This window comes from Colius striatus, chromosome 5 (genome assembly GCF_028858725.1).
Source record: "Colius striatus isolate bColStr4 chromosome 5, bColStr4.1.hap1, whole genome shotgun sequence".
In the NCBI taxonomy this organism is placed as follows: domain Eukaryota; kingdom Metazoa; phylum Chordata; class Aves; order Coliiformes; family Coliidae; genus Colius; species Colius striatus.
The window spans coordinates 50803935-50829429 of record NC_084763.1 but is presented as its reverse complement, the minus strand read 5'-3'; the positions used below and the strand labels follow the sequence as shown (position 1 = coordinate 50829429).

Here is a 25495-nt window from a genome sequence, read left to right as displayed (position 1 = left end):
ATGTCATGCAGAACCTGAATAGATACTAAGATACAAGAATGGCATTTGTCTCATCACATCATGATGATCTTCTACTTTTAGACTCCCCAGTCTGATTTTGGTTTCTCTCTGACATACCTGGATGCTCTTCTAAAATGATGGCCATGGAACAAGCAGACTATAAGCAGGGTACTGTCATTTCTCCATGCAATGGCATGACAGTAAACAAAGCCTGGAGTTATTGTATATGTTTAGAAAATTGGAGATTTTTGTCTCAAAATTTTCAGTCAGAAGCAAAGATTCCAATATCAGCAATCCTAAGACAAGAATTCCAGCATCTCAGATCAGACTTCTTTCATTTCTACCAGTCTAGAGCTTCCATTGCTATACATGGATGAAGTTACACCACATTTACCTCCAGATACTGTAATCAGAATCTGCCCTCAATCTCATATCATCATAGGTTCAGCTGCCAGTGGGGGAGATGGGAAGGCAGGAGCAATTCACAGATCCTGAGTAATTCCCTTTCTAATTTAGAAGTGCACCATGTTCCTAAATTAGGAGCCTCACGCTCTGCACCAGTGAAGAGAGACATCTCTGGAGAGAAACTCAGACCATCCAAATTAGGAACCTAAATATTCCTTAATTTAGGTTTTCTAAATCACCTTTGGGAGGGGTTCACCTACTTTTGTGCATTGGGCATACTGACATATCAGCCTCCTGACATACACAACCTACATTATGTGCCTAAAATAGGTTATGTGACTATTCCAACTGTGAACATTCCCAGTAAGCAGATCCTTCCCGAGCTGTTCAGTAGGACTGTGACTTATCTCTCATTCTGCTTCACCAGTGAAGTACACTATAACTTCTTGGGTCGGTCTTGGCCCAGGTATCGTTTCACTGAGATGCACTTGCAGTCAGGACTTAATTGGGTCCTCTGTATTCACCAACACATTGTCAGTGGTTCATTCATCTGCAGCGGTGCAGCAGAGTGATGTCCTTCAGGGCAGCTGTTCTGGACTGCACATGACGCAGGAGACCTTGACTCAGAGGGGTAAAAGTGATGGATGCCAGTTGTAAAAACCTATTATAGTCTTATCATTTCAAAAACAATGAAAAATCTAAGATGAAGGCCTCCTCCTGTGTCCCAGTGCACCAGCTTTAGGCTGCTGTGAGTGCTCAGCTGAGCACATTCCTCTTTCAGGGTGGAGAAAGTGGCTGAAAGGGAGAGCTGAATTTTAACCCATTCACTGTTGTGATTTTGACCTGGCCAGCCAGTACTCTCTTAAAACAGTGTACGGCAATATCTGAGAAAAGTATGAACAGGGACAACCCAGGCAGGTAAAAAGGTCAAACTTGTCTATGCTGAGGAGGAAAGGGGTGCAGAAGGGAAAAGTTTAGTTGTAGAGAAATAGTTGGGTTCAGGATAAAAACCAGCCTTTGTCCTTTTCATTGACAGTATAAAAATAGCTTGAGAGACTTGCAGCTTTTCCATGGACTCAGTGCTTAATTGAGGACTGTATGGACTCAATCCACAGTTTAGAGATTGAAGAAAAAACTGGACATAATTGGAAACACATAGAGATTTCTTCATCTCTTCTGTTCCCCAGCCCAGCAAGACTGTGCTCATGTAGTCCACATCAGCTTTCCTCATTTCCCACTCCTCTTTCAGCTCCTTGAGTGCCTTTTCAGGTGCTCTCCAAGGAAACACCAATAGAACTCTTGTCCAAGTTTTGGAAAAGAAAATGAAGAGTAAGAACTAGCAGGTGATTGAGTCTGATCTGACAAAAAGGGGACTCTTCACCCAGTTAGAGACCCAAGAGGACACAGAGAGCTGCTGTGGCTTGTAACAGCTGCTTGTGGATTGTGACAGCAGGGTGTTTGCTGCAGAAGTATGAGGTGACAGCACTGTAGAACAGCTGGACATGCTGAGAGGGACCTCATACTCTAGGGGAGCACCGGAGTGCCTGTGAGAGGTGGCTTGTCTATGATGATAGGGGAGTATCCTCACAGCAGTAGCACATGTTTTCAAGTATATAAATGGTGAATGTCAGGAGGTTGGGGCATCCCTTTTTTCTATTGTATCTAGTGACAGGACAAGGGGTAATGGGATGAAGCTGGAACACAAAAAGTTCCATTTAAACATAAGGAAAGACTATTTTACTGGAGCCCTGGCAAAGGCTGCCCAGGGAGGGTGTGGAGTCTCCTTCTCTGAAGGTTTTCAAAACCCACCTGGACATGTTCCTATGTGACCTGATCTAGATGGACCTGCTTCTGCAGGGGGGTTGGAGCCTTCCAACTCCTTCCATTCTATGATTCTGTGATTCTATGACATGTAGCATCCACACAGCAACTAGATCAGAGGAGGCAGTTAGCAAGAAATCACTGCTTTGGCTTCTTGCATGCTGAATTTCCTCTGTGGACAAGCCCCATTACTTGCAGGGAATACAGCAAATTACACTGATCACTATGGGAGAAGGCTGGCTTTGGTAAAGTTTTTGTCTGAACAGTTTCTGAAGCCTGATACAGGAGTTCTTGACACTAGAGAAAGGAGATTTTAAAATTGCTTCTGTCTCAAAGCAGATAGACCTCCGTTTCACACAATCTATGGAAGATTTTGGTTTGGTTTCTGTGTAGAACGGGAAGCTGACCTCTAGTCCCACCACTTCCATGGCATGTAGCGTTACCCTCTGACCAGGTGACTTAGGAGACCTTTTGCAGGACTGCCATGCCCAAGAAGCAGTCCAAATGGTGACCCATGTGGTGAGGCTTCCAGAGAAAGATTTGAGGAGCTTGGAGATGATGTTTTCCATAAACTGAACTTCTGAGTGTACAGAGTGCATAGGGAGTAGTTTTGTTTCCACTTAAGGAAACTAAACGGGTGCACACTTCTGAGGTTTTTGTTTGGGGGTTCTTTTGCATTACCTAATGCATAATAACTCAAAAAGAACTTTTTGATGGTGTTCAAAGCCAGGAAGAAACACTGAAAATTTGATCTTATTCAAGGAGTAGCTTAATTCAGGTAACACCATTCAAATCAAAGTAAAACCATCTTCCAGGAAAAAAAGAGTAGTGCTCTAGGACAGCCTATCCCAAAGGAAACACTCATCATTTATGTCTAATCCTTCATCTGGTCAATATCTCATGACTTTTACAGTGTCACAGGATCCTCCTGAACTTAGTGCAACAATTCATATCCATAGATAATGCTGTAAAACTATTGATAATGGAAAAAAATGATTGAGTCTTCTGGATTAGAAAAATAGTTTCAAGTTATATATTTAAACAATGAATGTATGTTGTGCAGGAACATTTCTATATTCATTTCTCTCCTGATATTAACAAACAACTTGAAAAACCGAATAGCAGTAGCTAAAGGAAACAGTAGCAAACATATATGTCATTACAGTGTATTTAAAAATGTGATGGGACACCATATACTCTCTTTGTAGATAAATGAAAGAAAAGCTATAGCTTACAATTAGATGGTAAAGAAAGGATTCATGTTGTTTAACATTAATCACTTAAAGTGTAAACATATATTCTGAGTTAGTCTGTACATTTTTTTATAGTCCATAAAAAGATCTGCAGAACACAACTCTGAAATGTATGCCAAAGCCTCAGGGATGAAGTGCCTTCTGGAGGTACCTTTTCTTCCCTACTATTGAGGGAGTCCAAACAGCAAGCCTAGACCTATCTCAGATTTTTAAATGATTAAAGTTAAGTAGCTCAGCCTACACACCCAGGGATCCCTCATTGTGTAAAGCCTAGGAGAGGTGGAGAGGAAAGCATGTTCATTACCTTTACAGGTATGTAGCTGATGGGGTGAGGCTGGGAATTAAGGTCTACTGGGCACCAGGCTGCTAGCGACCAAACCTGCAGACCTGGGAGAAGATTCATCTTCTGAATGTCTCAATTCCCTCAGCATTTAGGAACTCACTTCTGATGAGCATGCTCCACAGAGCTTGTGCTGTTCTGGATTTGTGTGAGCAGCAAGAAACTGCAATTTGAAAAACCTTTGGGGCTCACAGCATGAGGATGGTTCTTCCTGACAGCTTCAACTATGCCAGATTATGAGCAAGTAATTTAGCAAGCTATAAAAATAGAAGCATCTGTACATTGAAACTCTGTCCATTTAAGATAACAGTGCCATATTTTTCAGCATCTTAGCATTTTAAATCATTCTAATTCTTGCTTTTTTCAGAAGGCTTATTAATCATTGCACTTGTAATACATTTACACTGTGTTTTTACTTTGTGAAACTAACTATGAAAAAATGGCTATCAGGCAAATAGATCTCACAGCATTTGAAATTTTAGGCAAAAATAAAATCCCCTTAGCTCAAAAGCATCAAATTTTTTCCTGACCAACAATATGCTTTTGTCACTAATACTGGCTAATAGTCTTTACCTTCTCCTTCACCACTGAATTTTAGCCATACTTCTTTCCAGATAGAAACTTAAGTTCCTCTTATGGGAATGTTTTTTGAAGTCTTCCATGCATTCTTTAGCAGCTCATGAAAGGAGGGAGGGAAAAAGCTGCAGTGACAGCCACAGAGACCTTATGGTGAGACTCTTCTTCTCCCACCATAAGACATAACTCCCACATGGGTGTGTGGTGAACAATGATGTTCAAGCTCCCTTCTTGTGTGACTGAACAGCCTGTAGCCTCTGTGTTCCCAAAGGGGTCACAATTAATGTGCTTTTCCCCGTTGACCCAGATGAATGTGTCAGTATTTCTGTCTAACTGGGCATATTTCTGCAAGTCTTTCCTTCTTTTTGAGCTTTATATTTTACTATGTTTACCTTTTGTATTACCCAGGCAAACAAATTTTCAGCATCATCCCAGGAATATTTAAAAAATGAAAAATCTGACTATTCATTGTCATTAGGAAAGTTTTCTTTGCTCTTATAACTATATTTTTTTCCATTTTTACTTTCATCCTGGGGTAGTTGAAGTACTTCCTCTGATCTTACTCTGAGGCACAAAAACATAACAGCAGTCATATATCTGTGACTGTGTACACAGATTGAGCAATTTCATATTCAAAGTTTGCTTAGAAATTGTAATTGCATTTGCCTTTCTGTGTATAGACTTCTGTCTTTCTTCCCAATTTAGCCCTAAACCTGTTTTGGTTCCTGCCCACTGAATTCCCTTCAGTCTTTAAAAAGCTTTCAGACAACTGAGCTATCAGTACTACATTCATTGTTTTTTTTCCCCAGTGCTGTTTTAGCAGTACCATGAGGCTTCTCTATGAGCTGGCTGAGCTTGGCCATGTTCCAGTGGATGCCTTTGAGCACATGGACTCAATCTTCTTCCTCATAGTAAACTATTCAAATCTGTATATTCTTTTTAAAGCACTTTGAATAGTTCCATTTTCTATCAGAAAAACAAATTTCAATGGTGAATCTATTTTTACTAGAATGGAATAAGAAGTAAAATTAATCAATATAGTGTCATTGACTCAAAATCCAGTGAAATATAACTGTAACTCTTTACTTTTATGTCTCTACCTATTTTTATATATTACCCAGTATGATACATTAACTAATTTTTAAATACATTCATAAAACCCAGATTCTTTTCTTTTTAAGTATATAAATTCAGTTTTGGCTTCACATAGCATATCAATGAACTGTCATTATTCTGGCAATATTCTATCTCTGTTTCATTTTTTGCAAAGTTCAAAGATATCTTTGTAAACTTGGAATTTTTTTATAAGCCACCTGATGCTGGTAATCTCCCCACAGCTTCTCCTCCTCCCTCTCATAAAGCTGCACTATTGCACCACTGGGCTCAGGAGACCCACAAGGCTGGGAAGTGCCTTCAATATCTTCTATGTATAGAAGTTTGTTGATTGGCCACAGCCCAAGCTTTAATCTACAGTGCATTTTTACTTGGAAAAGGTGAACTGACTTTAGTGGAGCTGATGAAGCTCGTGGAGGTGTGTTTGTTCAAAAGTTTGGTTTGATGAAATAAGGAGCGTGCCATGAGAAATATCGATGTGATGACTGAGCAGGCCTGTGATGTTCAATACACAAGTACTTCCTAGGACCTTGTGACCCCACGTGAAAGACCAGGACAACTCCATATATAATCTCAGCATACCATGAACTTGTGGTTTTAATGGGCTAGACAATAACAGTGTGTTAAAATCAAACATCTACCAGTTTTTCCAGAGTGCTGGCATGTGCAGGTGCTGTACACTTTCCACTCTTACAGACAGCATATATCACAGGGCAGAAATCTCCTCACCTGATGTCATTCAGCACCTGTTCCAAAAGAGCAGCCCTGATGCTGGATGAATCTTTCCCTGGAGGTGCCCGTTTCCTCCAGAATGCAGAGGAAGCCCCCAATGAACCCAGACTAACTCAGCAGAACACTTAAAATGTGCATTCATTTCATTTGGTCAGCTTGTGCAAAAGACAGTCCAAAATGTTTACATTTTAGAATGTGCTTGGTTCAGGGGCTAAGCTGGTTTGCTGTACTCAGACCTTAAAAGCTAATTTTAGGGCTAGGTAACAAGGTCAATGTCTGCTCAATACACATGATTCATATATTGCCTCATGGGTGAGAGTGTCCCAACTCATTGCCTTAAAAAAATTAATGTAGTAGGAAAAATAGTTTACCTGAAGAAGTGTTTTCATGTTGTCCATGTATCTTCAGGGAACCATGGCTCAAGAGCAATCTGAACTTCAATATGTCTGAAAAAGTCAGTGGGCATCAAGAAAACTTGAAGCATTTCAGCAAAATTGGTGAGATACAGGCATAGGAAAGAAGGAATTTGGAGTGGAAACTCTTAAACAAACCTAATCATGGCAGTCAAGTCTCAGTGAAAACTAACCCCTCTAACAATTCTGAAAACACAGGGTTTCTTTCACTTAAGTTGAATGCACATGTTGCAGTTTTACTCTTCTTTTTCATAAAGTTGGTTTAGAATTTAGTTTCATTTCTCAAAGTGTTACATATGGAGCCCCGTAGTGTGCAGTAAAATCCCACTGACTTCACAGCCTTTAAGTGAAGCAGATGTGTATAACCATAGTGTTCTTCTCTCTTTCTACAGCTCTCTGCTGCTGTCTTACTGTTGAAGCCCAGTACTCCCTTGACAAAGCAATAGTGATTACTTCTCTACTTTGTGGTCTTCTGATGACTATATGTCTTCTTTTCTTCTATAATGTTGTGGATGCCTAAAAAGCCCTGTTAGGTTTTATCTCCTGGCTCTTTTTTATAGTATTATAACCCTAATAGCCATGTTTGAGTTAATACAAAATCAGATTCTTGGTGATATAATTTGATCTAAAACTATTTAGGATTTAAATTAGAATTATAAGGCAACACTGGCTCAGGAGTAAAGTCCTATGAGCTAGAGAAGTCTGAATAGCTCTCCTGTATATAACTTCCACATTTTATTCTGTACATAAAGATTAACTAATAGTCTCACTAATAGCCTAGTTCTGATTTTAAACTTCAGTAGGTCTATTAATGGGAGTTATTACTAGCTTTCACTGGCATGAGACCACAATTAGACTTCCTATCTTAATTTCTCTCAGTGTATTTTTTGTCCAGAAGTTACATAGCAGAAGCAGATCACTCTGGATGCCACAAATTAAATGAATTCCCTAGGGGATAATTTTTTCTTTGAGTAAATCAAATTCATAGCTGAATCTGTACAAGCGGTAGAAGCTGCAGGTGTGCATCAAGGACAGAATTTGGGTCCATTTTCAGCCACAAATGTACATTTAATAATCCAGGAGTAAATCCAGATTAGAGTAATTGCTGTTTCTCTAATTGACTGCAGTGACCTGATACTAAGCCTCAATTTCCAGTGATCAGTTTCCAAAAAAGGCCATGAATCAAATTATTGTCTGTGTGGGACTACTTGCTGAAGGGTTTACAAGTGTAGTGCTGTATATTAAATTAGATAAGAAATAATAACATAAATAATAAATAATAGCAAATCTATTTTTTTTCAGAGTCACTTTTCTGTGAAGAAAGGAGCTGCAGCCTTGGGTATTGGTACAGATAGTGTGATTTTGATTAGATGCGATGAAAGGTAAGTAAAGATGCCAAACAACACAGCTCTTTTTATCCTTACATAGAAGAGGATCATCAGATGTCCAACTTGTAGAGATCATATAGGATGCAGTCAGTGGGTGTAATTCGTTGTAGCATTGTTGTCTTCAGCAACCTTACACTGGTTTATCCAGCTTGAGGAAGTGGCTCTGTCAGTAGCTTCTTTACAAGTCAGGTTTTGGAGCTCATCAGAAATCTTAAAATCCCTCCCTCAGGGATTTCTGATGCTTCTTTCATCATGAAGGGCAGCAAAATATCAAACTAACAATCTTTTTTTTTACATATTCTGCTAAGAAACCAGGGAGAAGCTTGTTTTGGTCAAAATGGAACGTTTGGAGACTCACATTTTGATCTGTTAAAATGAGATGAAGTGGATCTTTTCTAGGTGTAAAATATTGAGGAGCATTTGCTAAGTGTGATTCTATTACTTCATGCCCCCATCGTCTTTCTCAGGGGGACTATTCCTGTGGTGCTCTTCATGGGGATACCCTTACAATGGGATGTGGAGAGAAGGGTCTTGGCAGCACTGTGGGCAGCGTAGGCCAAGGAGGATGGTGGCTCATGGAAAGGAGCAGCACAGCAGGTGCCTAACCTACCTGTCCCATAAGCTCTACAAAACTGCTAGTAAATGACTTCTTGTTTAACTCACTGGCCTAAAAGGTTTAGATTCTCTATGAAAGCCCATTTTGATAAAACAAAGATGTATTAACAAAATCAAGATGTCTTGATTTTCCACTTTTAAGGGGAGAAAAACCCTTTCTGTGAGACAAAACCACAACAATCCATACTGATTCTTTTCAGCAGAAAATGCTCTTACTATGATTCCCAAATATCATTGTTATAAGGTCTGGAATTCTTTATGGCTCTCACATAAATGGAACATTTTACTGCTATCAAAATATTCTGCTCTCACATTAAAAGAAGAGAGCCAACTAAGTGCTTTGCAGTGCAATCACAACACCTGCAGATTGACTTATGGACTTAATATCTGTTGATTAAGAAAAGACTGAGCACACCTTGAAGAGGAGTTAATAACATCAATGCAACCAACACACATCAAAATTAAAACTCTGATTGTTTCTATTCACTGAAGGCAGATGTGGTTCAATGAAGTCATGCCTTCCTTTTCTTCTTGTGCAAATGGAGTGTGATGATTTTCTGTGAAGAACACAATGCTTACCCAGCCCACTCTGATTACTGCATGTCTTGCCAGATCCCAACAGATGCCCCTGGGACAAAGCTGATTGTTTGCACAGGATGTGGGCTGGTACAGTGGAGATGACTCTCTGTGCATGTGTGGACCTGTGGGAGACTGAAGGAACACCATGAGATCTTTTTGATGATTCTGGCATGACCAAACATGCTTCCTGATGTTCCCTATCCTGACCCACACCTGACAAGTTTGCCTGGTTTTGCTGTATTATGGGATTGTGTAAAGGTGTGGTGAATTTTAAGCCAGGAGAACATGAAGAAAATAGTGGTTTTGCTCATACCCCAGACTGGACAGCCACACATTTCCATTGATTCTTGTACTACCACACAGACATATTGGTAGCAGTAGCATATGAGCTGCCAGCTTAGGGTCAAAACACTTCAGTCTCATGTGGCAGCAGTGAAGGTTGTGTACAGCTGTGGGTAATATGAGAAGACTTTGACACTAACACTCATTCTATCCCGAGTGCCCTTTTGCTGCTGTCTCTCATGCCTCACCCAGTAGCCCTCCTGTCTCTGATGCTGCCTAGCACAAATCATGATACATCATCTGATTGAGGTTTGTCTAGGGATAAGCCTTTTATTTTGTAGTGCATTTAAGCTATTGCAGGCCATCTGAGCTCAGGGATAACATGTGAAAATACTGTGCAAGTAAGCAATGCTGTTGGTTGCTCTGCTAGATTTCAAGTGGAGGTGCTGTGTGCTCCAGCATGTGCCTGGACTATACTCAAAGCCAACCTACTGCTTGCTCTTTGTTAAAGCTTGGCATTGCTCTCACATTGCTCTCTCATGGCCATGAAGTCCTGAACAAGATGTGACCAGAGACTGGATTATCGTTTGCCTTGGTAAAAAAATTGGGTAATGAAGGGATCTGCCCAGCTCTGGGTGTATTTCTGTGCTCAGTAGAACCATAGAAGCTCAGTAAGTCAGCATAATTTAAAGACCAACATTTAAACTATGTTTGGAGGAAGAACTCATGGCCTTACTTTGGCATGTTTGTGGGTTTTTTCATTATGCCCCTATTGATCCCAATCCAAATGAGTTGAATACTCTTTAGACCTTGAACTTCTGAAAGAAAAATCAGGGCTAATTTTTAAACTTGCAGAGCTTTTTATTTTCAGTTCCTCTAGTGTTTTGATTAAGTGAAATGGAGGACAGATTTTGCAAGGACCTCAGCAATTACAAATCCATTTCTGCTGAAATAATTACTGCCTTAATGTGAGCTGTGTAAGGATGAAAACTTACAAACCCTTTGAGTATATAAATGATTTTTTTAATTATTATTTTTTTTTAATTTACATCTGTCCAAATATCATGAAAACACTTCAGGATTTTTTATGCCAAATCAACCAATGGTTTTGTTAGTTTCCCTGAAACTATTATTTTGAGCTTTAGTAATTGTTACTCTTCTTTAAATAACAATAGAAAATCAGTGCTTAATGGAAGAAAAAAATCTGAAAGTCTTTCAAAAACTAATGTTAATCTAAATGGACAACATTTAAAGCCAGTGGAGCTCCAACATTTCTACTGCTGTTACCTGTGCTACCTCTTCTTAGATAGTCTTGTTTGTTGTTAAAGCCAAGGAAATCTTAATTGCAATACTCATTATCATCACTGCTTTATCTTGTGCCTAATTAATTTGCAGGACTTCATAAATTATTCTTCAAGCTTTATATCACTGTGTCTGAGTCTCAGGTAAATGATTCATATGAAAGATGTTGCAAATACACTCTCAATATAAAGGGCTTAACAGTGTCTTTAATGAGTCTAGACTAGTAGCTTCTTGTATCCTGCTTAAAGCAAATGTGAACATGTAATGCACCAAACCATGGGACAGTTGCCCTGATATGAATTCATCCCTGGGATGGAAACACGAGAGACAACTGCTTACACCAAAGTTGGGCAACTCTGCTCAAGGCCATGCAGCTCAGCTGGCATTTTCTGTATCTGCTGAAAGAGAACCGTGGCATTTGATGCACAACAAGCTTCTTGAGACCCTGGGCTGAGCCTCTCCCTGGGAGCCTGGAGTATATTCCCAGGGTTGTGACATCAAACAGGAGCAGGAGATGGAGCAGCCTGTCTTTAATGGGGTGATCATAAGATAGCTTTTCTTAGTTACCATCACCATATAGTAACTGGTTGACAAAATCATTAGGGTAAAAACTAACTAATGGACGGTGCCTTTCTGTGTTCTTCAATGCCATATAAGCCTTGGGTGAAAAAGTTGCTTTGTTCCTTATTAGTGAAGAAGTCAACAGCAAGAGCTGATTTCTGACATAGTTCTCTCTTGCTCCAGAGGGAAAATGATCCCATCAGACCTTGAAAGAAGAATTGTTGAAGCCAAACAAAAAGTAAGTTTACTAACCTTCTTGCTTCCTAAAAGAACCACCAAAACACCAAACCAGCTACAGCTAGTTGTTTTGCTTTCCTTGGTAAAACAACACAGGCTTGCCCATTAACTTTTGATTTATTTCTCAGAAATATAGCCCAACAATTAATGAGGCAAGAGCTGCTGAGAAAATAGGCTTAAAACTACCTTATAATCTCCATGGTTGTTTTAAATATGTTGTTCTGCAGAACATCCTGGGGATTTTTTTGTATTATCAGCCTCTGCTGCAGATTCTCAGCTGAATATTGACAAAAACAGAGTAATCATTTGGGGAATTTGTATGTATTTTAATGCATTGAAAATATTGCTCATAGACTCACCAAACCAAAGGAAGATAAACTAAAACCCACTCATCTCTAAAAATGCAGTACTTGTGTGCTTCATTAACAGAAGCTAGAATTAAAGCATCAGATGCAGTGAACTCAGCCCTGTGCCTTCAACAACAGTTATGTAAATACTCATTATACACACAGCATTCAGAGCTCATTAATAACACAAATCTTCATTAAAAGCTCACTTTTTCTAAGAAAAGCAATATGGTAGATAAAAAAATCAGGCAAAATGTGTGCCACTCAAACCTACTGACCATTGCAGAAGGAAGTTAGTAACCTTTTTGACAGGTTAAACCCTAGTTCTGCAAAAAGTCAAGCTACTCTTTGCCTTTGTTGCTCTGAGTACTGTTTATGAAATCAATAGAATTAGAAATGAATTTAAAATTAAACTTTGCTATAAATTATAGCAGACTAAAGACTTCATAGTATAAAAACCACGTGACAGGCAGTGAGCGCTCCTGTGTGAGGGACGGTGTTTAGCACAGGGAATCCAAGAGATGGTTCCTGGCCTCTGAGGAGATTGCCATCTTATCCTCTCACCTGCCCTCTGCACTGATCCCAGGAGATATCATCAAACATGATGCTTCCACTGACAGGACTGGGCCACCACACACTCAGACACACTCTGGGTTAGTTACAGTGCAGCTCAGGGCACAGGCCACCAGAGTTATTTCTTCAACCGAATGCAAGCCTGGGTGAGATTTGTTAGATGTGATATCATGAAGAGCACACTTTTTTGTGATGGTGTGGAGCAGAATTGCTCGTGTGAACCTTTGTCTCATGTAGCCTAATAGGTTGCTGGTTTGGAAGTTTGCTGCCACCTTAAGGTAGAAATTATAATATCATTGGCATCTAAAGGAAAACCGGTGTAATGCAGGAGGAATGTCCTCTAGGAGACACTTGTGGGCTCATTGTGGAGGCTCACAAGAGGAGTTCAGGCTGCTGCAGGTGGAGGAGGCTGCAGCACTCTGACTTTGCCTGTGTGCTTTCTTGCAGGGATTTGTTCCTTTTCTGGTGAGTGCCACAGCTGGGACGACAGTGTACGGGGCGTTTGATCCTCTCATAGCTATTGCAGACATCTGCAAGAAGTACAAAGTCTGGATGCACGTGGATGTGAGTATCATGTGGTGGGCTGGATTACATGAATGCTCCTGTGTTAGCATTAATGTATTCATTTTGTACTGTGTAATCTTGTACAAACCCCATTGTATCTGGATCCCATAATTAAGTCTGACACACAAGCACTGACTTCCCACTCCTCTGAAAGGCTCAAAGCTGGGGACATTTTATGACCTGTGACTGTGTCATAGTATAGCTACTGAGACACTTAAGATTACCTAGTCTGAGTGGTTTTGGCATTCAGCTTTATCTCTAAATGCCACTAGTAATATGTAAGAACCATACTGAGCACTGGCTTCTGCAGCAGCTGCAAAATGTATACATGAGGAAAAGTCTACACTTGTCTGAAACAAAGCACCACAAATTGCTGATCAGCTTAATGCAAATGCTCGAGAAATTTATCAGATTGGCTACTTAGCTTTATCTGGCCTCGTGCCAATAAATCTTTCTGAGAGACCATCTTTCAGCCCTAGAGTGGCTTTGTGTCATTTTTGCAAATTCTTTCTCCAGAAAGGTTTGGTGATTGAGTTTCCTTAGGGCCAGATATCTTGCTTTTGGATTACTGTGTCAGCCAAAAGCGTCCAACCCAAAGGAAGAGTTCGCATTTACCTTAGAGCACTTCTCAGTCACATGAAGTGCCTCCTTGTCCCAGATCTCTGTGTGTGAAAGTGAAATGAGTAGGGTTAAGCAGTAGTTGTTTGAAATGTGCTGAAAACTCACCAGAGCAGTTGAGATCTCGGTCTCGTTTGTTATCATCACTTAGTCACTAAAAGAGAAAAGGGCGTTTGCCGGGGAGCTGCTCTACAAATTACAGAGTGGGGCTGCCCAATGTGTCAGTGCCAGAGGAAGTGGCAAGGGAGGGGTTAGCAGGAGATAAGATGAGGGGCTATAAACCACTGCTTCCAAGCTACTGGAAGAAAATCATTATCACAATTAATGCCTCAGGCCCCATCTGCCTGATCATTTTAGAACGTGCCACATCAGCAAGAGAAAAATGAAAGGGCCTGAAACTGATGTGAATGCACAGATGTCATCATGGAGAAAAGCAGAGTTCTTTTCTCATTAAGATAATGTGTCTTGTGTTCCAGGGAGCATGGGGTGGTGGACTGCTGATGTCAAGAAAACACAAATGGAAGTTAAATGGCGTTGAAAGGTATGATTTAGTAACGTTAGTTAAACATTATTAAAGTGGGTTTTGACATGTGATTATCACAGCAATGTCTATAAATAAAAATCATTGTTATCTCAAAGATACAGTATGAAGAAATAATGCAGACTGTCCTTTCAGTTGAAGAATCATTGTGTCTTTGTTCCATGCTACAGTAGTGTGGCATTTTGCTTTGTAGCACATACAGCAGGCATTTCTTCTTTGCTTTTCTGTTCCTTCCAGCATACACTCACAGGTCCAGAGGGCTTTCTGCAGTATTCTCTGATTCGGTATCCAGCATGATTTAGCAATTGCATTTCTCTAAGAGATGAATCTTGGAGGTCTTGTATGCTGAAGTGTTAAGTATAAAAGGTGGATGCATCTGCAGTTTGAATGTGTGTCCTGGCAGTCACTGCCCACTGCTCTGTCATTTCTGGAGAGAATACCCATTCCAGGCTGTCAGTGACATCTTCAGAGTAAAACACTGTCTGGATGTGTATATACAGTTATGTTCATGAGCTCATGAACATTACAGATACATAGATTAATATAAGTGATGATAATCCATTTCAGAGTCTGGAAGGACTAAGTTTAAAACCAGATGATATACAGAAACTTGAAAGCTTCTGAAAGTTAAGCTGTGTAACTCCTTGTCATAAAGTGTTAAGATTTACCTGTGTCCAAGGAAAGATAAACAAAAATCATTCATGACTTCTGTGAGCCACAAATGAGTAGGAGCTCAGAGAATATTTAGATAAAGTTTATATATGTTTGCCCTCTTTTTAGTTCTTCCCAGGCACCTATTTAGGCCACTTGCTAGAGACAGTATACTAGGCTAGATGGAGTTACTCTCACATTTGTGTCTTTTCTGCAGCTCATGCTGTTTGAGAGTAAATTATTACTCCCTTCTGTCTTTTTTATCTCTAAACCAGATTGCTGTTCCTTGCCAATTAAAATTACAAACAACTTCCCCATCCTACTTCTAAAGATTAGGAGGATACCTTGGTGATTCAATTCCCTTCTCATACATCTCGAGTGCAAAAACAGGAAAGCAGCCAGTGGTTCTAAGAATTTGCTTTAGTTAAGAGTGCCTCTAGCACTCCAAACTTAGATACTGTGCATTAAGAGAACATACATTGAAATATTCAGAAAGTTCAAAAAATCTACCCAGCTGACTGTGTGGACAGAGTATGAACAAAAGAATGTGCCTCCCAAATCCTTATCCAAATTCTTCTGGAATCAAAGCTCAGGTTGAATCTATATTGGAATTTTTTTTCCAGCTAATATGCTTTATATCCAGAACTGCACTGGGATTTTATCTAGTGCTTTGATAAGCACCATCTCCATATGTTTGGCAATGAATTAATAAAATGTGACATTTCATGGTAAATACCTCAGTACAACCCAGTCACTACAGGCCTGGATAGAAGAGACCTGGAGCTTGTACTCATGTTTGATAGGGAAGAAAGGTACAAGGAGCAAGTGTTAACTGGAGCACGCTCTTCTCTGAGTATCCACATCCTTGTGGTAACAGCCAATCCAGTAAAAATATTCCTGTCAATGCCAGGAGGAGTTGCAAGACTGTTTTACCAGTCCTCACATGCCTCCTGGACCTCACATGGCAGATTTCAAGCTGCTTCGAGGTATCCTGAAGGAAACATGTCCCCTGGTCTCTGGGGCAGATAGGTTTGGCCACCATCAGGAGTTTCAGTCTGATGTTCCTCTCCCAGAGACTTGGGAAAGGATGACAGCTGTGTGAGACAAACATGTTTGCAGATGAATGAGCACTCCTTTACAGGGTCTGGGCATCCTTCCTGGGGCAGTGGCTGGTCAGTGAATGTACCTCAGTCTGTTTTTAATAATGGCTGAGGGCCAGGTTCTGACAGTCTTGAATCTCTCCTGTCACTCATTTGAACTCTCTAAAGGAAAGATGTTCCTCTTTTTAATGCTTTGTTATGTGGACAAACATGAGATGCTTTTAAAAAACATTTGTGGTCCAATGTAGCTTTATCACTTCATTGTCTCAGTCACCAATTTTTTCAAGCACATGCTGATGACTACAGCCCAGAATAACTGGTAACAAATGAAAAATAGTGGATTTTTATTTGACATAATTAATTTTTTTCTGTGTGCAATTGGGATGTAATTGAGGAAATAAACGGCCTTTAAGGCAAATTTATATCTGCCTTAGGCAGATAATTAACATCTGGCTGTTGGCAGAAAATAATCTTTTTGCTCAAGAAAACCCATGCCACTACTATTACCTAGAAGTCTGTTAAAGGATTTCTGCCTGATTCCTCATAGGCACAGCTAAAAAGGATCAGATCAAAGAAAATTCATAGACCTGAATGCATGTTCAGAATCATTAGCTTTGGTGTTGTAATCAGACAATTGACTCTGAGATGATTAAAGGTTGCCAAATATTCAAAAAGCCAAGCCAAGTAGCTGGATGTTGCCTGTGGAAGACTATTCCCTACAGATTTTGCATCTGGCACTTGCACAGTCCTATTTAAATAGCGGAGAATAAAGCATAGAAATGCTGCCTGATGTCCATGTGGATTTTGGAATTGCTTGCTTTGAAGGAGAGGAAGCAATTTGGCAGGAAATGATAAGGACATGCCTAAACTTACAGCACTGTCTCCAAATGCTACAAAAGAAAATACTGCCAGATTCTAACATACTCACCACTTTTCCTATGAATGTTCCCTGCAAGTGTGTCTTGGGCCTTGTAAGTTTTTGAGTGCCCTGGTTGTCTGATTTATACCAATTTATACCATCAAAACTCAAATTACTGCACTACACTAAAGCCTGTATACTGTGAATCTTTGACAGCCTGCCAAATAGGATGCAAATGTAATCTGTCAGCTAATGATCATAGGTAATAATAGTAATTAAAAACTATCCAGTCAAGCATAACACAAAATCAAAATAATAAACAACTGGACAATCTTCCATTCAGCCCTTTGTCACAGTCCCAAATGCCTCTTCTCTAGGCTGTATTGTGACAGCACCTTGTTTGTTCACATGATCTGGGCTGACAGCTGTTTTTGTAATGAATGTGTCCTGAAGGAAGGCAAGATCAGACTCTTTAGTGAAAGAGTGGATCAGCTCTATGTTTATTACTGTGCTAGTTTTGGACCCAGTCCTACAGTTGTGTGAATTGCCATAGTCAAGCTAAAATTAAGGAGCTATGAAAATTTACCATCAGCAGAGCAATGAGAAAAAATTACTTTGGGCCATGCTTTCCAAGTTACCCAGAGACCTGGAGGTATGCAGAAGTATTTAAAGGAAATTGCAGTGCGAGCTACTTACTAACATTTTGCTGAAACTGGAATCAATGGGAGAGAATCTGCTAATTTGCCAATTTCCTATCTGCATCTTTAATCAGCTGCGTGACTTTACAAAGCTCATCAGTCAAGTGGGTGTTTTTAGGAAGTTTACCCTATGTTTATGAAGTATAGATGATTCCCCAGAAAGTTTAACACTGATTTAGTGGATAGAGCGATTATCCCATGGTAAGTTGCCAGGATTGATATCCAAAAACCAACTAGAGTAGATTAGGTCCCTTGTGAAGGCATTGCTTTCCTAATATCAGCCATGAATATTTTCAGCTTTGCTTGCTCAGAAAAATATGTGCATTGCTACATGTTCATGATTATTCTTCTTATTTCTAAATGTCTCCATGGTTTTGCCACCATAGTACAATGTCTGAGTTTCATGTGGTTTGCTCTCCCAGGGCCAATTCGGTGACCTGGAACCCTCACAAGATGATGGGCGTCCCACTGCAGTGTTCAGCCCTGCTAGTGAGAGAAGAGGTATGTCCCAATATACTTGCTTCTCAGATCCTTTCTTATATTTTGCTTCTGAAAATTCAGGATGTTTTCTTCATAACTGTGATGAGGATTATAAAAGCAACTGAGAACTAGTTACATGCTCAGGCTAGAACTGCAGAACGAATTAAAGCAGCTGTCAAGCAGAAATGATAGATCCATCAATGGCAATATCTTTATTTAGTTTTGTGGCTTTCTATCCCAAATGTCCATAGTTAAGTTGTGTGTGTATAGCTGTATAACTCCACTAGTTACTATGTACCATAAAGTGTAACTTTAGGCAAAGTCTAACCCTCTTGCATGCAGCAAAACATTTGGTTCACAATCTAGGCAGCATTACACTTTCTAGTCTTTTATGATTGATATTTTCACCCAGCTCTGATCCATCTATCCACTTTGGGGAACATGGAACTAAAAATGGAACACAAAGTTCACTTGGAATAAAATTCTAGTACTACATTTCATTTAGTACTAGAATTTGGATTGCACTTCGAGCCTTAATTTTCACATAACCATCAGTTAATGGGACAGCTGTTACACAACCACCACTTACTAGACCAGCTATCAAAAAGCTGGTTGCTGTTTTGATAACAGCTGTACAACAGATTGTACACAAAGTGATTGCATTTAGGAAGAGAGAAGCTGGCTTTTATTTGTCCTCTGGGTCAGTTGCCTGAGACAAATCCTGGCTGGCTGAAGTCAGCACCATCCTTGTCTAGGGAGAACAGATGGCTCAGATTAGGAAAAAGTAATTTTTTTCCCATCCCATTTTACTATCTCAGTTTTGAGTTACACATAAAGATTAGACTTGATGATAAACAGCCAAGTTTTGATTCTTCTTGGACTGAAATTTGCAGTTTTAGGAAACAGCCCAAAGGTATAGCTTAAACTTGGTTGAGGACTTAACTAGAGCTAGAATGTGACTCTCTGCATTCCACTAAAAAAGGTAAAAAGGAATCCTCACACTTTCATGACCTGGGTTTCTTCACCTTGTTGGCTTCTGGCCCTCCCACAAAGCTGCCTCTCAGAATGGTATTTTGCAACCCTGAAATAGCTCTAGCTAGCTGTTTGAAGGCCACGTGCTCTCTATCTGTTCAAAGCTTTCCACACCACTTCAGCATCCAATCTGCATCTGAGGGCTTTGCAGAAAACAACTGTGCCTACAAAGAAGGAAAACAATGAAAATCAGAATTTAAGATACCAAAGCAATTAGAAAAGTGGTGTGGTCTCATTTAGACTAGTCACAAAATTGGCTTGGTCTGATTCAACTAGAAGATATGTCTTCCAAGGAAAGGAGGAAAAGGAACTGGAACAAAGAGTAAAAAGCTACATCTGAGAATGAACTTGTGCATAATGATACTAGGAAGCATTAGGTCCAGCTTCTTCTTTTTTTACATATTACTGGCTCAGGTACCAAGATGTCCTGGGCACTGAATGGTATATGAAAAACTTAGTTCACTGAGCAAATTTCCCATCCAAAGCAACCCTTAAAACAGTGATAACCTCTGTACCAAGATCACTTATTGTTTCTTTATTTCTATAAGGGACTGATGCAGAGTTGCAATCAAATGCATGCTTCCTACCTCTTTCAACAAGACAAGCACTATGACCTGTCTTATGACACAGGAGACAAAGCTTTGCAATGTGGACGGCATGTTGATGTCTTCAAGCTATGGCTGATGTGGAGGGCAAAGGTAGGACTGCCTGCACTACATTTGTTTGTGTTCAAATAATGCACACCAGATACAAGGATTTTTTTTTCCTGTAATCATCATTTTAGAAAATATCTGACCTGATTTTCCCACATATAACATGAAAGAAAGAACATTATTATTTTCTGGGGTTTGCTCCTTTTAATAATTGAGCTTCAAAGCAGCACACATGATTTTGAAACTTGAACTCCATGGCTTTGCATAGCATTTGCTTTGTGTAACTGTAGGAGTCTTAACAGCATAAATCATATACCTAGGAATGCTGCTACAAAGACTTCTGGAAATCAAAAGATGTTTTAATGACGTTCAGAAGTTAAATATGGCAAGTGTTTAATGACTGGAATACCTAGTTTCGTTGTATGCAGCAGATACAAAGTCATCTTTTGAAGGAGTAGAGGAAAACTTATCAAAAACCTGTTTGCTGGGAAATTTGAACACACCAGCTCTGATGATTAATTCATCTGTATTTGTAGAACTGTTCTAAATAACTTGTTCTATATATTTATTCCATCTGTTATGTCAAGTTGCCTCAGGTTTGTTCAGAGATGACATCACTGTTTTCATTTCCAGAAAGCCTTAAAGATCCTCATGTGCTTCATTAAAATGCTGAAAACAATTCTGAGACAGACATTAAATGTAGCTGAAGGCTGTGAGACTCTGTAAAGGAGGATGCAAAGTTCTGTGGTCACATAGCTGTTGTGCTAACTGAGGTCTCTGGTGGAAGGCAATTTTAGCCACATGTCTCTTTTTTTACTCCAAGCCTTTCCCCTGGGGCTGTGCTACCTCTACCTTGTTTTGAGATCTCTATATATAGGGATAATGACATGGGCTTTTGACTCAGTTCTCCACTGCTAGAATAGATTTAGCAGGGACATGTATCCATTTCTGAGCAATTTCTTCTTCTGAACCCCATTTTTTCAATATCCTTTGAACTGCTTTTCCTCTTCTCACACCTCACTTGTAATATTAATGTTACAAAATAGGATGTGAATTACTTAAACAGTTTATCTATTCCAGCTGTTTATTCCCCTTCATCCCTCATAAAACTGGATCCTTTGTTTGTGGCATCACAGCTGGTGATTGCAGGAACAGTTATGATGTCACAAAGAAAGGATTATAACTTCTGCCAGACAAGAAAAAACAAGATTTGCTGCAGTTCTTAAAACCAGCTTCTGAGTTCATATGGCATCTGTTAGAAAAGAAAAGAGAAAAACACTACAGAGGCAGGGCAGTATCTAAACAAAATGATCCATTTTCACAGGCATCAGGCTGGGCTCTAAAAGCTATCTACTATCTACTCCTTCTGTGTTTAACTAAAAAAAAAAAGAATTATTATTGGAAAATCCCCCAGCTCATCATCCATGGAAGATTAAAATCCCCTCTTCTGAAAATAGCAGGAGACCTCATGTCTAGAACTCTGTAAATTCTACAGACTGTCTCTGTGCCAGTCTAGGCTGTCCTAAACTGTTCTCAGCCTCTGCAAAAATCCACCGAAGGCACCCTTCATTGGATATGTTAGAAGTATTTTGCTGAGAACCAAACTAGTACTCAGTGCTTATTTTGCAGGGTATATGAGTATAGAGGAGTCAGTGGCGAGAGCTAGAGACAAATGAGCTCTGCTTAGCAAGTGTGCTTTGACTCGTAGAATCATACCTTTAATCAGTCCCACAGAGAGTTCTGAGAGTTGTGATGATTTAGTAAGTGCTACGTGGTCCTTTCACTTTCTCAATTCACAGAGCAGATAATTAGATAACTTTTCCTCCCTCTCTCTCTAAAGGGAACCACAGGATTTGAAGCACAAATTGATAAGTGCTTGGAACTTGCAGAATACCTATACAACAAAATAAAGAACAGAGAAGGGTATGAAATGGTGTTTGATGGAAAGGTATGTATCCCAGCTTCTTTTTCTCAGCTAGTCAACAGCACTGCCTTAGTCACCTGTTGAGATGCTACCAACAGCTCAAACCAAACAGCATGTGACAGAAGGCAGTGTCCTTTCTAACAAAACCTGTTGTTGTGCTGATATCTCTCTTCTTCATGGGGTCCAGGGACAAGGGAGATGAGGCAGCTGTGCATAAATTTCAGTTTGCTCATTTTCACCCTGCTAAAACTAAACTCTGACATCTCAGGTTAATGTAGCACACACTCAATTAGACTCAGCTCTTAAGTAATAAAACCAAGGTGCAGTTTCCTAAAAATGGGGTCTGTTACAAGTGGGGGTTACAGTGCCCCACACAACTGGGTTGTGCAAAGCACTTTTGTCAGTATTCTCAAGTGGGTAGGCACAGGGGACCTGCAGAGACCTGAGGTGACCTGGAGGGACCATTTGCACTGCAGTCCCTACTCTGATGGTGTGTAGCACCATGAGCCCACCTGGCTCATGTGGCAGAGGTGACCCCTCTGTGTGTGGTGCAAATGTCTCTAGGCATGTTATTTCTGTGGAGGGAGCTCAGCTGAGGTGGGACCCTGGGTGTCAGGTGCTCCACTGGAGTGCAATGCCCAGGGTAAGATGGTACAGCCTGGGTTGTGTGGTTGCACCTCTGAGCTGCACCCACCTGTCCTGTGTCTGCCCATCTCCTTGTGGGCAACCCTTTCCAGATGTGATGGCTGGGGAGAGGCCCAACAGAGACCTCTGTTAAAAAGTTAACTGATGTTTTGCCTGTAAAAGAGAGAAAAAAGATCTGATTTTATCTTTCTTCCTCCTACTTATGACGACTGTTACTCTCTGTACTTGCCCTGGAAGGTTTTTGTCTCTGAGAACATTGGTCACTGGTAGTGATCACTTACTGCATACCTAAGTGCTCTGCAGCACGGGGATAAATGTCACTATGTTTCTTCAAACAGAGATCACAGGCTCATACCCACATGCCACTATGTCATTTATTTCTCCCACCTCACACATCATCACATTTGGTCCACTGGGTCTTATGAAGGGTAAAGGAACGGACAGCTGTAGGAATTGCTGTAACTCACACATTTAGCATCAAGCAAAGAGGAACATAGCAAGGCAGGCAATTGTTAGGTGATTGCAAAAATACACAAAATGACAACTAGTTCCCACGTTATGCCTTTCTACTTGGTGCTCCCATCTAAGTTAAACCAGCTAAGATGTAGCGATGCATGCATATTAATACAGCAGCTAGCTGAATCAAACTGAAAAGTAATAAACTTAATTGAATGTAAGAAAATCTTAGACTGTCACATGCACCAGCTGTGGCTCCTGTGGGGTTTTTTTTGCTCTGTCATGTTATAAAAGTAAATGGCATGGTACTCACCTCTAAATAGTCTCTAACAGACTCTTGCCTTAACCACACAATCCCTTCAGCCTCTCAGGGGACAACACCTACAAAATCTAGATGCCTCTCAGTAGGGCATAAATAAATTTGCACAGCTGGATGATGTGTTTCCACATCTGACACCCTGGGAATAAATTGCCTAAAATTATCTTTTCTACATTAATAACGATGATGACTCTCAGTGGACCACAATAATGAAAACCATTGACTGCTGTCACAATGTGATGTATGAGAGAGAGCGAAGGTGTGAATTTAATTGCAATTCAGATATTATGAGCATTTCTTACAGTGTAAACCATTATTATACTGTGTTTAGCCTCAGCACACAAACGTCTGCTTCTGGTATATACCTCCCAGCTTGCGCAGCATGGAAAACAGTGAGGAAAGAACAAGCCGCCTCATGAAGGTAAGCAGTGTTGGACATCATGCAGTGAGCAGTGAAACCCTTGCAGCAGGCAGTCCCTAAAATGATCTCCTGAAGCAAGGTTACCTCATGATAGTCTGGGAAATGCCACCTCTGTGGTCATTTTAGTGCAGGTTAGTCTGGCACCACTTGACTCTGTTTTCCAGGTTCGGTGTTCCCTGGGTTTGCCTCATCTCTAGAGCGCCTGTTTGCTCTGTGTGTATTTACTGAAGTTGCTGTGAACTGCAGTCACTAAACTCAGCAAAGTGCAACAAAAGCTCAATAATACCATTTTCTGACATACATTCTGGCATTCTTATATACAAAAAAGAGATGGCAAATGATTACAAGAACATGCTTTGAGCACTACAAAAAACAGCTTCTGTGTCCCGGTCAGCAAGATGAGAAAGTAGGGGGGGAAAGTCCCGGTGATTTTAAGAGCAGGACAAAGAAAGAGGATAAACCCATTGTCTTTTCAGTGATACATTTAATCCTTAATGGAAGTTAATATTTTTATCAATATTGGATGTCATTTCCTTTTAGCTGCTTCTTCTAGCTCTTCATCTTTTTTTTTAAATGTAAAAATGTACTCTGTGTTTTGTTATAATAAGGATGATGGTAATCATGAAAACAATATTCAATCATCATCATCATCCCTACTTTTTGTGATGCTGCAGGTGGCACCAGTGATAAAAGCCAGGATGATGGAATATGGCACAACCATGGTGAGCTATCAGCCCCTGGGAGACAAAGTGAACTTCTTCCGCATGGTCATCTCAAACCCCGCAGCAACTCACCAAGACATTGATTTCCTGATTGATGAAATAGAACGCCTAGGACAAGATTTATAATAACTGGGAGTGAAAGTCTGTTCCTGGACCTCTAAGTAGACAATTGTCACAAACTGTGCGAATGTATTTGTAGTTTGTTCCAAAGTAAATCTATTTCTATATCGTGGCGTTGGAGTAGAGTACAGTTTAAAATCAAGAAACATGGCTCCTTTAAAGTCCTTTCCTGAGTTTAGAATAATTCCTTAATAATTAGCTGCACAAAAAGCTGCATTGAAACAAATCAGGAAGAACAGAAGATGCTTTAAATTTTATCCCCAATTTTAACACCATGACTACTTTAAATTGAAAACAATCAGACTAAATGATGCAAAATTTGCCCAGAATGATGACAAAACCAAATTGGAGGAAGTGGGAGGGGGCAGTGAGAAGCAGAGTTTACAAAGCTGTGTGTTTAAAAGTGAAAGTATTTTGCCTTTTTCGTAGTGTTAGAACAGAATTTCTAATTTACCTATGGCAACATTTCAAATGTATTTAAATAGGTATAGTTTTACAAAAGGAAGTATATATATATATATAAAAATCCTATTTTGTAAACTATATATTTTTATTTTATATGGGTTATAAAACTGCAAGGACAGAAGCTGAAAATTAACTAGGATTCTTCTTTTTTTGATGGAGGTGCCTGAAATATTTATTACTACTTACTTTAAAATGTAAGCCCACATACTACATTCTTAAAGGGTACCAATATCTCATTTCTCCACGTCATATGGATTGTATCTCCAGGGTTGAATACTGAAAAACCCTCAAGAGTACTGCAGCTCTTAAAACCACTTAATAAGATCAATTATCATACAACAATAAGGTGTTATTATTCCTAATTATGTTTCCCACTTGGCCTAACTGAGCAGACGCACAATCAATATACAGTGCTAACCAAGACTGAAATAAGGTTGTATTTGAATGGTTTCTGTGTTCTGTGGTAAAAAAGCCTATAAAAAAAAAGTCACATGGGTGAGTAAATTCTTATGACAATTTCTGCTATGAGTACTCTAAAACTATATCAAAAATCAACACTGACTGAAATTCTTAGTAAAGAAATAGCACAAAACCTCACAGCTACAATAAGAGGGTGAGGACTTCTTACAGATACATAGGTCTGCAAGACGAGGCCTAAATTAAATGTGACTGCAATCTGAGTGACAGGGA

The 25495-nt window shown here is 39.8% G+C and overlaps 1 protein-coding gene across 1 annotated transcript in view; it reads left to right on the top strand.

Annotated features, from left to right (window-relative positions):
• The window catches only part of GAD2 (glutamate decarboxylase 2), a 37847-nt gene extending 13501 nt beyond the window's left edge, over window positions 1-24346 (top strand). The window contains exons 8-16 of the mRNA XM_061996517.1: window positions 7956-8035; window positions 11564-11618; window positions 12985-13101; window positions 14196-14260; window positions 17991-18069; window positions 19629-19778; window positions 21574-21681; window positions 23409-23498; window positions 24173-24346. Coding sequence (XP_061852501.1) covers window positions 7956-8035; window positions 11564-11618; window positions 12985-13101; window positions 14196-14260; window positions 17991-18069; window positions 19629-19778; window positions 21574-21681; window positions 23409-23498; window positions 24173-24346 — 918 coding nt within the window. The remainder of the gene's footprint in view (window positions 1-7955; window positions 8036-11563; window positions 11619-12984; window positions 13102-14195; window positions 14261-17990; window positions 18070-19628; window positions 19779-21573; window positions 21682-23408; window positions 23499-24172) is intronic.
• Window positions 24347-25495: the final 1149 nt, after the last annotated feature.